This window comes from Anser brachyrhynchus, assembly GCF_964034855.1.
Source record: "Anser brachyrhynchus genome assembly, chromosome: 23".
Lineage (NCBI taxonomy): Eukaryota > Metazoa > Chordata > Aves > Anseriformes > Anatidae > Anser > Anser brachyrhynchus.
The window spans coordinates 5,550,539-5,565,802 of NC_137716.1; the positions used below are offsets into that span (position 1 = coordinate 5,550,539).

At 42.5% G+C, this 15,264-nt stretch overlaps 1 protein-coding gene across 3 annotated transcripts in view; it reads right to left on the minus strand.

The window, feature by feature from the left end:
- The window catches only part of FBN3 (fibrillin 3), a 116,915-nt gene that overhangs the window by 55,904 nt on the left and 45,747 nt on the right, over positions 1-15,264 (minus strand). For all 3 annotated transcript variants that reach the window (XM_080566182.1, XM_080566180.1, XM_080566181.1), the window contains exons 7-8: positions 7,630-7,827; positions 6,255-6,380 (exon numbers count right to left, since the gene is read on the minus strand). In XM_080566182.1, the coding sequence (XP_080422308.1) occupies positions 6,255-6,380; positions 7,630-7,827 (324 nt within the window). The remainder of the gene's footprint in view (positions 1-6,254; positions 6,381-7,629; positions 7,828-15,264) is intronic.

Genomic DNA, 15,264 nt, shown 5'->3' on the forward strand with positions numbered 1-15,264 from the left:
GAAACCACAGAAGGGAGTAATGGAGCCCTCCAAGCCACACCAAATCCATGGAAATGAGCTTTTAATGGATACAAACAATGAACTCTTTTTCTAGACATTTTGTAAGAAAATTGAAAACACGCTAATAAAATGGCTATCGTGTTCCATCGGGAGGAAAATGGGCCAGCCTACCCTCTCTGCTCATGAAAAAAGCAGGAAAACTCCCTCCGATTTAGAAACATGAATGAGATTCAACAGAGTAAAAAAATAGAGCCTTGTCTTCATCAGCAAATTCAGAATTTTGTGTGGCGGTGACAAAAAAAGACTACTGCAGACTAGCCCTTAGGGACATAAGTGGCATCTAACATGTCAGTCAACAAGTGCTGAATAGAAAGAGGTGAGTTAAAAGAGGAGAGATTTGTAATTAAAGGATCTCTTCTTCCTTGGCAGAATCTGTCTCCTGGAGATGCAGATGACTATCAAAAAGGATCTATCATGAATAGATTTAAACAGAGCTTGTTGCACAAAGCATGCAATGCCTTTCACCCCCTTGCCTGGTGTTTCTCTATGTACTTTATTGTATCTTGTATGTATCATTCAGGAACAGATTTGGATATGAGACATTTATTCCTTTTTGGGCACTGGAAAGCATCTTGGGTAAGTTACTGGTACTACATACTTCACCGATAATAGAGCTGGCATAGCATTTTGTTATTCCATACAGGAAGGGCTATTAAGACAAGAAATGAAATTATTGGCAGAGAACCACTGAAATCATGGAAGAAAAAGTTTTGTTCAGTTGGCGATTTTATGCTTGAGAACATGTGACAGAATTGTTCCCTTAAGTATAATTTTAATGGTTGCTTTAACATGTCACTCAGTGTAACAAACTCCCCTTCCCTCTGATTTCTTGATAAAGCTTTTTGTATCAGGAAGATGTAATGATTTCAGTTTTGATGTTTCCTTCCTTCATTTTGTACCATTACTGTCAGGAGTGCTTTCTTGTGTCCTCCTCAACAATGCTTTCTTCCAGCAGTGTTAAGAAGTTAGCTTGATAAAAAGCATGCTACTCTTTCAGAACTCACACACTTCTAGTCCCCTTGCAAACCTCAACAGATCCTGCTCTTCCCCTGATCCTCCATAAGCCAAGCCTAGGATGTGTCAATTTAATTGTAAGCTGACTTGCTCATCTTCGCATACAAACAGAATATAAATGCAGTCCTTTGTCCTTTGCAAAGCCAGCCTTGTCTTCAGTACCGGTTAAGAGAGCAGCCTTCCCCATCCTCAGATCCTGTCTCTCCTCTTTCCCCCTCCTCGCTGAGTTTCACAGACTGCTTATATCTTTCAGAAAGTGAGCAGGCGACTCTCTGTGCCAGAAATTTCTCATTATGTGTTGTACAGCCCCAGGCTCAAGAACTCTTGATCCCTCGAGCTCCCTCAGAATACAATGAACAAAGGCATAAAATAAGCCACTATTTGAAAGTGTCACATTCATTAGAGATGAGCTATAGAAATAACTCTGGAACTAAGCAACCCTGAACTTGGAGAACATGTAAGTTCAAATCCAAGCTCGATGTTGTGTGCACATTTTCATGTTTAACAGATAGAACAAAGACATAATTTTCCTTATGGGGATGACCAAATTTCACCCAGTGTATCCAGCTGCAACCATCTGATATGCTTGGGAGATCAGGGCCTGACCTGGACTGTGTTATCAGCATAGTAGATCTTGCATAAGAACTGCATCTTTACTCTTCAGGGATTCAGGAACTGAAAATGAAGCCTTGATTTGATGTGCCATTTCTGTTAAGAGATAAGTATCACTATGGAAAGCTAATGATATTATTTCTACTCCTGCTTATTCCCACTGATAAACAGCCCAAAGAAAATTAGTGGTACATGCTGCTGCATTAATGAAGGAGACATCATTTATCAGCAAACACAGTGACACAGGCTCTGACCTTTGGCTCAAACACAATCCCATCTGCTGACTTCACTCCCCGGGAAGAATCCTATAAGCAGAAAATACAAGCTCCTGGGAACTAGGGAAGAATTTAACACAGACATTTCATTTAGCTTTAATATTTCCTGGTTGCTGGACTTGAATGAGGCATCTGAAAACAAGAGGAAACCATTTCCTCTTCCCAAGAGAGATGGTCTCAGTGCAAGCTGAGAATTCACTATTTTCACCAGCTGCAAAATAAGTGCAAACAGACTCAAAAAGGGAATTCCTACAGCTTTGAGATTTTAGGTTTGGAGCACACCTGGATAAAGAACATATCCTCTTATGGTTGTAGTCATTATTTAGATTAAAAATCCCTGGCCCGGTGTAGTTTGGACTGTTACAGTGACTTTGGCGGTACAGACATTTCAGGAGGTTAGGAATTAGGTGCTTATCTGCTGTACCAAGCAGTTCACTCCTGACATATCAAAGCATGCAGCAAACTCTCTGAGACAAGGCTTAGCTACTCAGTTGCAAAGGACCTTCAGAGATATATCTAGTCCAATTGCCTGATCACTTCAGGACTAACCAAAAGTTAAAGCATATTACTGAGGGCATTGTCCAAATGCCTCTTGAACACTGGCAGGCATGGGGCATCAGCTCCCTCTCTGGGGAGCCACTTCTAGTGTTTGACCACCCTCACAGTAAATAACTTTTTCCTTATATCTAGTGTGAACCTCCCCTGCTGTAGCTCTGTGCTGTTCCTTTATGTTCCGAATAACACTTCATAAAATGTTAGCATCAGATGAACGCCTGACAAGATGCTGGTTCTTTATTCCCCTGGAATATATGAAGTACATGTCCCAGAGGGGAGCAGTGATAGCCCAGATGACAGTATCCTCTTTTCCTTCATGGTGGGGACATGTTGGTGATTCATGCCTGGGAAATTAGCCCTCAAAAACAATCACAACTCTTTCAGCTTAGAGCATCCCTCATGTTTATGTCGCTCTCACAGAAAGACCCCTAGGTCAGTAAGTTATACTAAAGGCAAGCACCCTCCTTTGGTGGTCTTTTTAGCAACTGAGGTGAGATAAGCTAAGGAGCAGATACTGTAGATGCTGGAGACATCTCTTTTTATGGCCATCCAGGAAGGAGAGTGAAAGGAAGCTGTTTATGGCCGCATTGAGCTGCTTTTGCAAGCTTTCTGGGAAGTGAGGACCCACGCAGAGGCCCCTTGCATCTGGATGACAGATTCAGACAATGGATTGTTTTTCATCTTGGTGTATAGAAGATTCCAGCTAAACTGATATCATATGTGCTTTGTCTGGTCCCCAGCCAGCATGGGTGAGGCAGACAAATGCAAGAACAACTTTTTGCACCCTGAGGTTGGGTGTGTGGTTCTAGTACAGCCCAACTTTTGCCCATTGGCTAGCCAAACTGCATGGGACATAAATTTGATATGGGGAACTGGTTTGTTGCCTGAGATTTGTGTTAAATGGCTGTTTCGGATTCTTCTGTTTCTAAGTCCTTGGGTGCTGGAGCACTGCAAGGAACCCTTCTGTTCAAACTTTGTAAAGTCCTATGGCATCCTGCCAGTGAAGATGCACTGAAACAGATGTTTTCTCAACAAAAAAAAGGAGTTTTCAACCCCCACCAAAGGATTAGCCTCTGAGCTGGTGTCTTACTTTGGAAAAGTTTTTCTGAAGGGCTATACCCAGGTCACACAGCATGCATTGACAGAGACACTACTAGAATTATACCAGCCGAGAAAATGTCCAGTGGTTTGAAGGAGAGTGGGCGTATGGGAACAGTCACTGGGAAGCAGTGAGATGTTTTTATCCCTGAGAAGAGACTAGGATTAGGAGAAGCCCCATAGGATAACGTATGCTGCAAATGCACAGTGCCATGGAGGTGGGTTTTTGTCATACTGACTGCTTCTAATAGTTGCCTACAGTTCTGTCAGTAACTTTGCCACCTGGAAACAAAATTCCAGGTTAAACATCTGGATTCCAGTGCATTCATCATCCCTTCTCTTCATTACAACAGAGTCTTGGAGAAGAATGAAAGGCAAGTGGAATTCCCGAAGCCCATCTAGGTGGGACACAGTCACACGAGCACAATGAACATATTTAAACCTGAAAATGGCATACATAAGCCAGCAGAGTTTCGTTAAGGGATGTGGGAAAGAGCTTTAATAACTGATGCAGGAGCAGCTGTTTTCCTTTTCACAGAATGACAGAATGTTAGGGATCGGAAGGGACCTTGAAAGATCATCTAGTCCAATCCCCTTGCCGGAGCAGGAACACCTAGGACAGGTCACACAGGAACATGTCCATAGTGGGTTTTGAATATCTCCAGAGAAGAAGACTTCATAACCCCCCTGGGCAGCCTGTTCCAGTGCTCCGTCACCCTCACTGTGAAAAAGTTTCATCTCATATTTAAGCGTCATATTTAAGGGGAACCTCCTATGTTCCAGTTTGCACCCGTTTTCATTTGTCAGATGTTTGGAAAACACAACAAAATGTTTATTCCTCCACTTCTGAGTAGTGCAGCCTGCCTGGCAAGGCAGAATAACAGCTGCAAAATGCCTGGGGGCGTCCTTCCTGTAGGTGTGTCCTTCCTGTAGGGGTCTGCACACCTCTCAGGGACATTCTGAATGGCGGTAGCGGAGCTGCTGAGACTGGACCTTAAGGAACTGGAGTCAAGCTATCAAAATAGCATAAAGAGTGCTCAGATTGGTGGCACGGTGAATAACATATGGACTGTACACAGTCCTAGTCTGCGCTCCACATTTTACTATGGATTTGTGTTTTATGGCATAGAACAGGTGTCTAAGACCCTGCTTCTGGGCGAGTTCTGAATTTAGACAACATAGTGGACAATTTATCTTAAATCAGAGAGCAGACGGTAGTCCCAGGGACTTCCAGGTAGAGTTCTGCCTTAACTACCACAAATTAAATTCCTCCAGCTTCTGTGCTGAAGAAGAGGCAGAGAGTAGTTTCAGTGACATTCCCCTCTATAAGTTGACAGAGAGTTTGAAAGTTGGCTGCACTCCCCAAGCTCCCCACAGCTCAAGGGCAAGGCTGACGCTGAGAAGACACGAGCTGCATTCCCCCCCTGCTTCGCTCCATGCTGCAGTATCTCCCTAGCTACTGCTAAGGCAGTAATGCGTTAGAGCATTCCAAACCACAAGCACAAACTGAAACACTGTACCATGTCCAAGAGAGATGATGAAAATATCATTCCCATCTACAACTCATTTGAAGACGAGCAAGGTGCATCCCACAAAGCAACCAGGAAGACTGAAGATTTTGGCAGACATCCCTGGGGTGGTATGCTTCTGCTATGGGGCTGGGACAGTATCAGGCTCCCTGGCTAAAAGGAGGGATTCACAGCCATGTTTCTGATTGGCAATTCATGTCTATGGTAACAAATTTTCTTTTGTACTCAAGGACAAATTTCAGGCCCTGGCCAACATGTCAGTTTGGAATAATGACACCTAGTCAGTGAAACAAAACTGCATTTACTTGTTCCACACCCTCATCTTCTGCAATCAGGTCTTCTGCAGTGCAATGATGTTATTTCTGATTGCCTTGTTCCACCACCATCTGAGCTAGTCAGGCTCTACCCACTTTGCCCTCCTTCTGGTTACTTTACTGAATTAGAGACAACAAGCTGCAAATTGCAAAAAGATAAATATCAATTGAATATAAGGAAAATGTTATTCACCATGAGAATGGTGCAACCCTGAGAAAAGAACCCTAAAAGGACAGGCCTTAAGTGTTCAAAACTCCACCAGAAAAGGCACTGAGCACCTGACCTAGCTTTGAACCTAACTGTGGTCTAAGTAGGAGGTTGAACTAGAGGCCTCCAGAGATCCCTCCTGTTCCATTACCCTTGTGTTGGCATTAAAATATCTTTCAGAAAACACCCATAGAAAACCAAACCAAACCAAACCAAACCAAACCAAACCAAACCAAACCAAAACACTCTTTTGAGTTTAAGAGAAGATCAGGCAAGATCCGTTCCTCATTTTCTTGGCTTGAACTCTTGGAAGCAGATAAGCAGAGCAGAAATTCATATTGCAGTGCTTTCTCTAACATGCCTTGGTGCTTGCAGTGCCCTCTCCTACTTGGAAATCAGGGTTGGCATGGGGGCTCTCTCATCTCTCTACTTTGCCAGCCTTGGACATGCCCTTAATGCAGAGAGATTCACAGAATCATAGAATGGTGATTCTCAGGTTTTTAAATGCCCTTGTGTTCTCGGAGTGTATCTGGGAACCCAGTGCTGTGCAGTTTGGTGAAGCTGTGCAGATGGATGTCGGCAGTCTTACCTTCGCATCTGTGGCTGGTCTCACTCTGCTTGTGTCCTGCAGGGCATTTGCACTCATAAGAACCTACTGTGTTGATGCAGTTACCTCCCTGACAGAGGCCAGGAATGGCTTGACATTCATCCACATCTACAGGGAAAAAAGCAAAGACATTAGAAAGTACAGCCACTGCAATGGATGAAGGTTCAGCCCAGCAAAGTGAAGAACAGGTAGTGCTATGAGAAATAGGAAGCTTTGCTCCAAGTAGGTGGATTTACATTTTTAATGCAATTACCCATTGGATTACATTAGAGATAAAGTGAAGGACAGAAAATGGACATAAAGTTATTGTTGGCTTATCTACACAAACAAGAAGGGAGAGAATAGTAGAGTATTGTTTTTCATGGCAAACATCTCCAGCCTCAGCAGCCAGTTTCACATGGAGGAAAAGGCCACAATCATTGTGGCTACCTCCTCCTGGTTCAGTCGGTGGCTGAGCTGGAGATGAGAGATGATTTGCCCTGCAGCCTTCAGAGAGCAACATCTGATGCAGGGCAGAGAGGGGAAAACAAACTGTAAGCTTGTCTCATCAGCCCAGACCCAGGAAGCTCATCCTGCAGCCATGATTTCCTCATCTGTGACGGCAAACTGAATGTGACTGGGGAAATCCATACATTGAAACTACCTCAGAATGGAAATCATCTTAACACAAACATTATAACATGTTAGAAAAACAAATATATATGTAGATATTAATTACATTAAGTATTACAAATTTTACAAGTCTCGTGGAAGTAAAATGAACACGGAGAGTAGGTATTATGTCAGAGGAAACGGAATCAAATGATAAAGCTAAACTTGAAGCATCCACTTTCATCCAAATAATTTCAAATGCTTCCTCTGGAAACTTAACTAAAGGCAGTACACTTGCCTGAAACAGTCTGACCTCATGGAATGTTTCCAGCTGAAAATATTTCTACCTGCTCTCAACTACAAGACAGACAAACCAAGGGAGAAGCAAGGGACCCAGGGCACTGCTGGTAAAGCTGGAATGTGTTGCCTGTGGCACAAACGCTGCTCTCCCCTGCACCACAGCCTTAATTAAAGAGACCAAACTTTGGCCTCCAGAAATGAGTAAAAAAATGTCATTCTTCAATGCCCTTACCTTGGTTCTGTCCACAGACCACTTTTTATCACTTGTAATGAATATTACTGAAGTGTATGTCACATGGGAGACCTAAGGTCTATGGTGAATCTTTTGACATAACTGTGGATTTAGCAAAGTTTACACAGACAGCTTTCTCTGTATTGGGACTCCTGTCAGCTATCCATCACTTGTGCTTTCAGTACGCATCCGAATGGATAAGGGAACATCATCTTACATGTTCATGGCATTTACCTTGGCAGGCTCCAGTGCGAATGTTGGGAATGAAACCTCGGCGGCAGGGATGAGGTTGGGCAGGGCACATCTCACATGGGTGACCCCAGGCCCGTCCAATGGTGGCACAACACATGGTCTTGGTACAGACAATCCCACTGAGCTGGCCCTGGCACATCTGGTTATTTACTTGGCTAAAGCAGGGACCGGTACGATAGTCTGAGGGAGAATAAAAATAACCACAGGTTAGATTAAGAAACAAGCACAAGGTCCTTTGTCTAACACTGTGTCTATTCCCCATCCCACCAGCACAGCCATTTAAGTGCAGAGTCATCAAGTTCTGGAAAAAAATTATGCAATCATGGGAAGATGAAAAATTTAAAACTAAGCTGGAGACTAGCACTGGAATTAGTAGCCACCTTTCAGATGCATGTTTCATGTGATTGTCTAGAGGTTCTCCAAGACAGCTCTTCCTTGTCCACCCCAGGTTCATCCCATGGCCTAGAGCTATTTCATGCTCTGAGTCAGTGGTCTTTAAGCACTGGCCCCAGAATGAACTCAAAACACAAAGTCAGGCAAAGGGGAGATTTCAGGGCTGCACATTCACCTGTTCTGTGGATGGCTGTCATCAATGAAGCAACTGAACTTCATATTAGTTAAGGGAAAAGATGTATATGGAGATGGCATGGTAAAAGCATCTCATGAACAGTCTTAGGGCCTGACAATCCACATAACATGAACATATGGGCAGAGTACAACAGTTCGGTCCCTGAGGACCTCCTTTCATCCCCATAACAGGGAACTCCAATGCCACATTGCCATAATCAGCAAATGCAAGCCTCATACCTCCAGGTCAACAAAATTTATAAAAAAGAGCTTATTTCAAGATGTTGGTTTCTTTGTTGTGCCCCTACACTGTGTTGAAATATAAATTATCATCCAGCATCAGTGTTCAGATTAGCTCAGAGATGTTTTTGCAGTGAAACATTTGAATTTGTCATGTGAAGTAACAAAAAGTTGTGTGGAAAGTGGTGATAGCTAAATCATGAGCCATGAGCAGTAGCGGCACACACATCTACTGACTAATAATTCTATTTCCAGAAATGTGTTAGTAAAACATAAACACACAACAAAGGAAAGCTCATTGTCCATGCTCTGTTTCTTGGCCTGCAAGCTGTCAGATACAAGCCTTTCCACATATGATCTTTGCAATTGGTTGCCTTCTTCTTAAATACTGACACGGATGTGCAAAAAGCAAAAAACAAGGAAAACCATTGAATAGATGCTTTGAGACAGGAAACTTTCTCCCACTGGTACAGCCACATTGTCAGACCTGCATTTGCATGAAACCGTGACAGAGTGCTTTTATCCTGGGCTATAAAAGATCATCTGGAAATGCTGGAAATTACTACAGGCTTTAGGCTGAGAATGCCTGTGCTTATATACCTTCCTCACTCCTGTTGTCTATGCTGAGTAAAGTCTGGGTGAGCTACATCTGTATTATGATTGTTCCACCTGGAATCATGGTAAGCATTAGCTACACAGCAAAGCACACAACAAATCCTCCTCTAACTCTGGGAAAGAACCCACAATTCCTTAATTCCAGCTTAATGTTCCCTCTTATTTGTATTTTTGAGCAGCTGAAAACACAGTCATACATAAAATTTAATACTGATGAAAGTCTCAAAAGAAGGTTGGTCTGTGGATGTCACTGAGAAGTAAGCAACAGGATGGATTTGAGAAAAAAAGGGCAATGATTTTAAAGTTACGTAGGTATAAAGCTGACGGTAGCTCATAAAAATGCATTTGTTTGGAAATCAGAACAGACGCGTATTGTGTTTGCAATGGTAAGTTACCAAATAGTCATAGTTTGGTTTTTGACCAAAATCTTAATGAGATACCAAAGCACATGGTTCTCATTAACTTCTCCTGCCATGCCAAGTATAATGCTTTAGTTTGTTCTAGTTTATTCCTAGAAAACAAATCAACATATTTTGAGTTGTTCTCTCACCCACTGTCTTTTTCTTATAAAACTGAAAGGCTCTTGCTCGAATTTTTAACATCAAGACCAAGGAGATCTCTCAATAACCATACAGGTGAACAATTTTAAAACTTTAAATTTAAATGTCGGATGTCATTGTGGCATGTATCTACAAAGGGCTCTATCTGACTTAGAAAGTCAGATCACATACATGTATAATAGAAAATTGAGACGTAACAGCACTCTGTAGAAGGCAGAGGTGAACTTGCACCTCCCACATCATCCTGCTGAAGCATGGCTGGATGCACTGCAGCAACACTTCCTTGAGACTGATAATGAAAGTGCAACTGTAAGGACAACACTCAATTTTAAACAAATAATTGACAAAAATAGATTTCCATATGTAAATTACTTTCTTGGATGGAATGAAGCTAAGGAAATTGCAGTCTGGAGTCCAGAAAGTCTGCCTGCATTCCAATTCCCATCTGTTGCTAATTTTAATGGGTCAAATTATTAAATATTTAACGAGGCAACGATCTTCTTCTTCTTCTTTTTTTTTTTTTTTAAAGGAAATATGTGTACTTAGGAGATGCCTGAAGACTTGTTACAGTCTACATAGAGGATCCCATCTTCCAGGAACTTTGTTGCAGGTAGTTGTCCTTTAGAAGTTGGGTCTTTTCTGCTGGATTTCTTATAAAAGCAGAGAAGCGCCTTCCTCATCGAAAGCTGGGATTTATTCCTGTTTCCTCTTTCATACTCACTCAGCCTTACAATTACAGCGTCCAGTGGTAGAATATGGGTGATTTCCATCCTTCCACCTGCAGGTAGCTCTCATTAAAGAGACTGCAATAAATACATCAGGCCTTATTTTAGGAAGAAAAACTTCAGTCTATGCTATCTAGTCTACGCTATCTAGTCCTTCACCAATCAGTTGTAGATTAGAAAACAACAGGCCAGTTTGCTGCCTCACTTCTCCTCTCCAAAAATAGTTTTGCAAACAGTAAATACTCATTATAGGACAGACATCAGTTATCCTCCCAATATCTATCAACTGCAACATTACACATCTCATTTTTCTTGCTTGCTTGCTCTGTTAGCTTCAAAGTAGACCATACTCAGTGCCCTTGGTCTGTCGGCTTCTTATCACAGTGGAGTTAGATTAGGTTACTGGTCATATACTTGTCCCAGGCAGCCAGCAAAGAATGCTCAAACTTCAAACCACACGACGGAATCAGAGTTGCAGCATCAAAGTGTTTGTGTTAACCACAAGAAATCTGATTCCTTGCTATGCTCTTTGTTTTCAAACCCTCACCTCCCCCTACCCCACTGGGACAGTAAGGTTTTAAAACACCAGGTAACCTAAACTACGGACTTCTGCAGATGCCGCAGTCAGTTCAGGGCTACAATGAGTCTTGTCTGCCTAATCCTACAGCCAATACAGGCCCCAGATGTGCTCAGAAGAGGAAGTGTAACAAGAACAGACCTCACTCCCAATTTCCATGTTTGGCTGGTTGTCATGGAAATCGCTAGGAACCCCTTTGGCTAATGAATGGTCACTCCCCAAACCCTTAGGGAGTGGGATCCAAGCCACTGCACACCCTCTTACACTGAGCCACATGATTCTGCTTGCAAACAGCTTCCTGCAAATATCCCCTTAAACATTTTTCACTATCCTAATTAGTGTGTCCAGGACATAAGTGGAGGAATACTTTACAGTTGCTGCAGACATCTGTCTTCACCAACATGCTGCATGGGCTTCTGCTGGAAAGTCTGTGACAGTCCAACATGAGAGTGGAGTGAATGGATTCAAGCACTCCTGATTCAGCCAAGCCAGAGCACAAAGCCTCATAGCTACCCCTGCTTCCAGCATCTAGGGTGCTACATTGATCAGGGATGTTGCCCTGGCTTTGCCTACACTATTTCACCCAGGTTCACCTTGCCAGAACACATCTCACCAACCACAAGAGGTAATAAGAATGTCACACGATTCTGCCAACTGTAATTTTTGCCAGAAATGCAGCTTGATCTCATTAAAAAGAATAATCCATCCAGACTATTTAAAATTACCACTCTGAGACTATCAAACGTTTATGTAGAACAGTTGCAAGGCACCTTCTTTATTGCTAGGTTTCCCCAATGTTAAATGAAGAAAATGGAAATCTTTTGTAGGGAATGTTTCCCTGGGATATAAGCATAACTGAATGCCATTATTTTGTAGGGAAATGTTAATTTCAGCAACTCAGTCTAATTTCTTTGAAGGAGCTCTCACACTCAACACTTCTATTAATAAGGGCATTTTTCATATATTCATTATAACTTACATGCAACTTCAGACAGCTTTTTATAACAGCTGAATTGACACAGGTTCTGAACCTGGAATATTTACAACTTCATAATCAGTTTAAATTATTTCTTTGCTGTGGAAACACACAAACAAAAAAAAAGACATTTTAAATGAACTTTTTACTCTCTTTTAACTTGTCCTTACTGTCCCTCTGGGAAAACAAACTAACAAACAAACTAAAAGGTAGTTTTTGACAAAGGACTTCTACAGAAAAGTATTTTGCTTGAAAATTTTCACAAGAAAAAGGATAGCCTTCCCCACTTCTATCACATCCATCTACCCAGCAGGGTGTCACCATGTAAATAAATGCTTGGAATGGGAATTCACATCCCTGGGTAAAGATTCAAAAGCAGGAACAATTACACTACTTTCATTGCTATTTAAAACCATAATCCCAGAAACACAAATATGCCTGACCCCGTCATGTAAGCAGTTCTGCAGATTCCACACTAAAAGGAACATAAAGCGATGGAAGAGCTCTCCTCTGCACTCTCACTCCGTCTTCTAGACTGTCCTTTCTTTAGCACCATTTAGCTGGAATCCCCTTGTGAGACAGGCCATGGGCCATGTGAATTCCTTCCTTGCAAAATAAATAAATAGAGCAGCAAGGAAGAAGAGATTTTCTTTGCTAAAAATCAAATTCCGTCTCATGATAAACAACGCTTTTAATGAAGGCTTTTTCTTAAAACGGTATGGACAAATGCTGCTTGTAAGTAATCCCCAGAGAGATACAGCCTCACTGTGATGAGGTCACTGTAACATACCCCAGGCTTTGGCAGAGTTCCACATTGCTTTCTAAAAGCTCAGCAAACCAGTAAAGGGGCGCAAGGACAGTGGATAGCAATCCTGATATCTATTTTTCTAATATCATTGCATGATTTCCATCAGCAGAAGACTTGGTCCCCAGGCCAGGGGGGCAAAGCCTTGCAATTCTTTTTGTCTGTAACCTTCTGGGCTTTTGGGGCAGAAAGCACACAAACGGGCAGTCAGCACAGCCCTGGGAGTGAGCAAGAGCTGATGCAATCAAGGCAAGGCACTAATCTGGCAGATTCCCACGCATACTTCTACCCAAAAGATTCCCATACAATGCCTGCTATCCCTGATAGGGGTATTCCTTGAACAGCCCACAGAATAGGCCAGCTGTGCTCTCAGGGACCTGCCAGGTGAGCTCATAAATTACAAATTAAAACCCTAAATGGAGCAATTTATGCTATACTCACAGACAGACCATGGACAGAAAATACCCCGGGGACCACCATGCAAAATGCACCAGAAAAAAACAAACTGAAGGGAGTGAATACAAGTCCCCCAAATATTCTGCAATTGTTCCTGTTGTAGTAAATGCAGATTTTAGTACATTGATTATAGGTTTCTGCATGTAGTGTAACCCTAAATATCTGTTAAACCTCTCAGGCTGTGCACATCCATGACAGCTTTGGTGAGAGGGTGGATGGTTGGTGCAGAGAGCATGAGGGTCTCTGTGAAGGACTCAGTTTTCATGGAATACTTTCTCCACCTAGTCATTTCCTTACCTCATACAAACACAGTCATATTCTTGATGTTTAACTTTTTGGAGTTTTGCAAAAAAAGAAAAAGCTGGCTGGGGCAGTTTATAAGGCCAGACATTCCAACTGTTGAAAAAACACATTCAAAGGAAATAGTAAAGCAAGAACTTTTTTAAGTTTTCCTGTCCTATTTTTACAGTTTCCTGTCAAAATCTTTGCCTGATGAAACCTGAGATAGAGCTTCATGTACAACCCTCCTCCGAGGGTTCTTCGCTCCAGTGGCATCTGAGGCACAAAGCACACACAGCAACAAGGAGCCAATACTTGAAGCAGTTGTAGAAACATGTGTCAGTGTTGGAGCAGGAGGCTGGCACCGCCACGCTGTGTTCTTCATCGTAGAAGAGAGGTGTTGAATCACGCCTGGTCGGTTAGTGCAAACATGGAGGTGCTGGAGGTGGTATAGGGGTTTAATAGCTCTGGACTCTTCTCTCCAAGCACATCTGCCCCAGGTGGAACCTTGCACCTCTCAAAGTCCTTTGGCAGAGATTACGGCTATGGGCAGGCTCCTGGATACCACGGGAAAGAACATATGGAGATGGTGGCTGGGATGGGATGGACTGAGCTGAACTTGGAGGAATTTCTCCTGGACAGCTGCTGATTGTGTTCACCATAGGAGTCCATGGCTGAGTACAAGAAGAAGAAATTTGTGTCTGTCAGGTGAGAAGTATTTTGGGGCAAAGCATTTATGGACTTCGCCTACCTTCCTTCTGGGAATAAGTTAACAATAACAATAAGTTAACAATAAGTTAGGAGCGAGTACTGAGAAGGACACAAATGAGTGAGGATGACTTCCAAACACTGTGGCTAGTTTTACAGATCTTGCCTGATTGTATTAATATTACCGTGTTTGAGCTGCAGTCATCTGTTGCTCCATTCAACAAAGTCTTTGTGCTTCAAAACACAGTGCAGTGCATGGCTTATGCTTAGCCCTAAGAAGGGCAAGGTGATCTTTGGAAAAGGCTTATTCACAGTTAAAATATCTTGAAATAGATGGAAGAAGTCTCAGGAGTGACCAGGCAGACACAAATCACATGTTACTTGCTTCTTTTCAGACTCAATTAAAAGAATTGAAAACATTGCATTCTCCTTAGCATCTTCTTATCCCAGTACACTTCAGCAGGCTTTGTTTTCTTTCTGCAGTCAATGGTAAGAGTATTTATTGGGCAGACTGTGAAAAACATGCAAAAAATACGACTGTTAAGGACAATTTGATTGAAGACGGCAGAAAACGAGTGCTCAGAGCTCAGATTAGTAAAACAGGATTCAGCAGCCATCCTGTATATGGAGTAAGAGATTGCCCCAAAATATCTCCCAGCCTAGTAATGCACTGTTATCCTCAATGACTTGTCACAAAATGGAACAAGCTCAGTAGTGAATACGCGAAGGCAACCCAAAGGCCTGGACCACACAATTATCCTTTGTCCCGATAAAGCACTGAAGATGTAACAGCACTGGCACTGTTTTCTAATGCCTAATGTAGGTCATTTATCTCCCGACATATCAGAATAAGCTGTTCAGATATACTCAAATCTGCTACTTGTAAATCACCATGTTTCAAGCATAATAAAATCACAGAATCATAGAATGGCTTGGGTTGGAAGGGACCTCAAAGATCATCCAGTTCCAACTCTCCTGCCATAGGCAGGGATGCCACCCACTAGATCAAGTTGCTCAGGGCCTCATCTAACCCGGTCTCGAACACCTCCAGGGATGGGGCATCCACAACCTCTCTGGGCAACCTGTTCCAGTGCCTCACCACCCTCTGA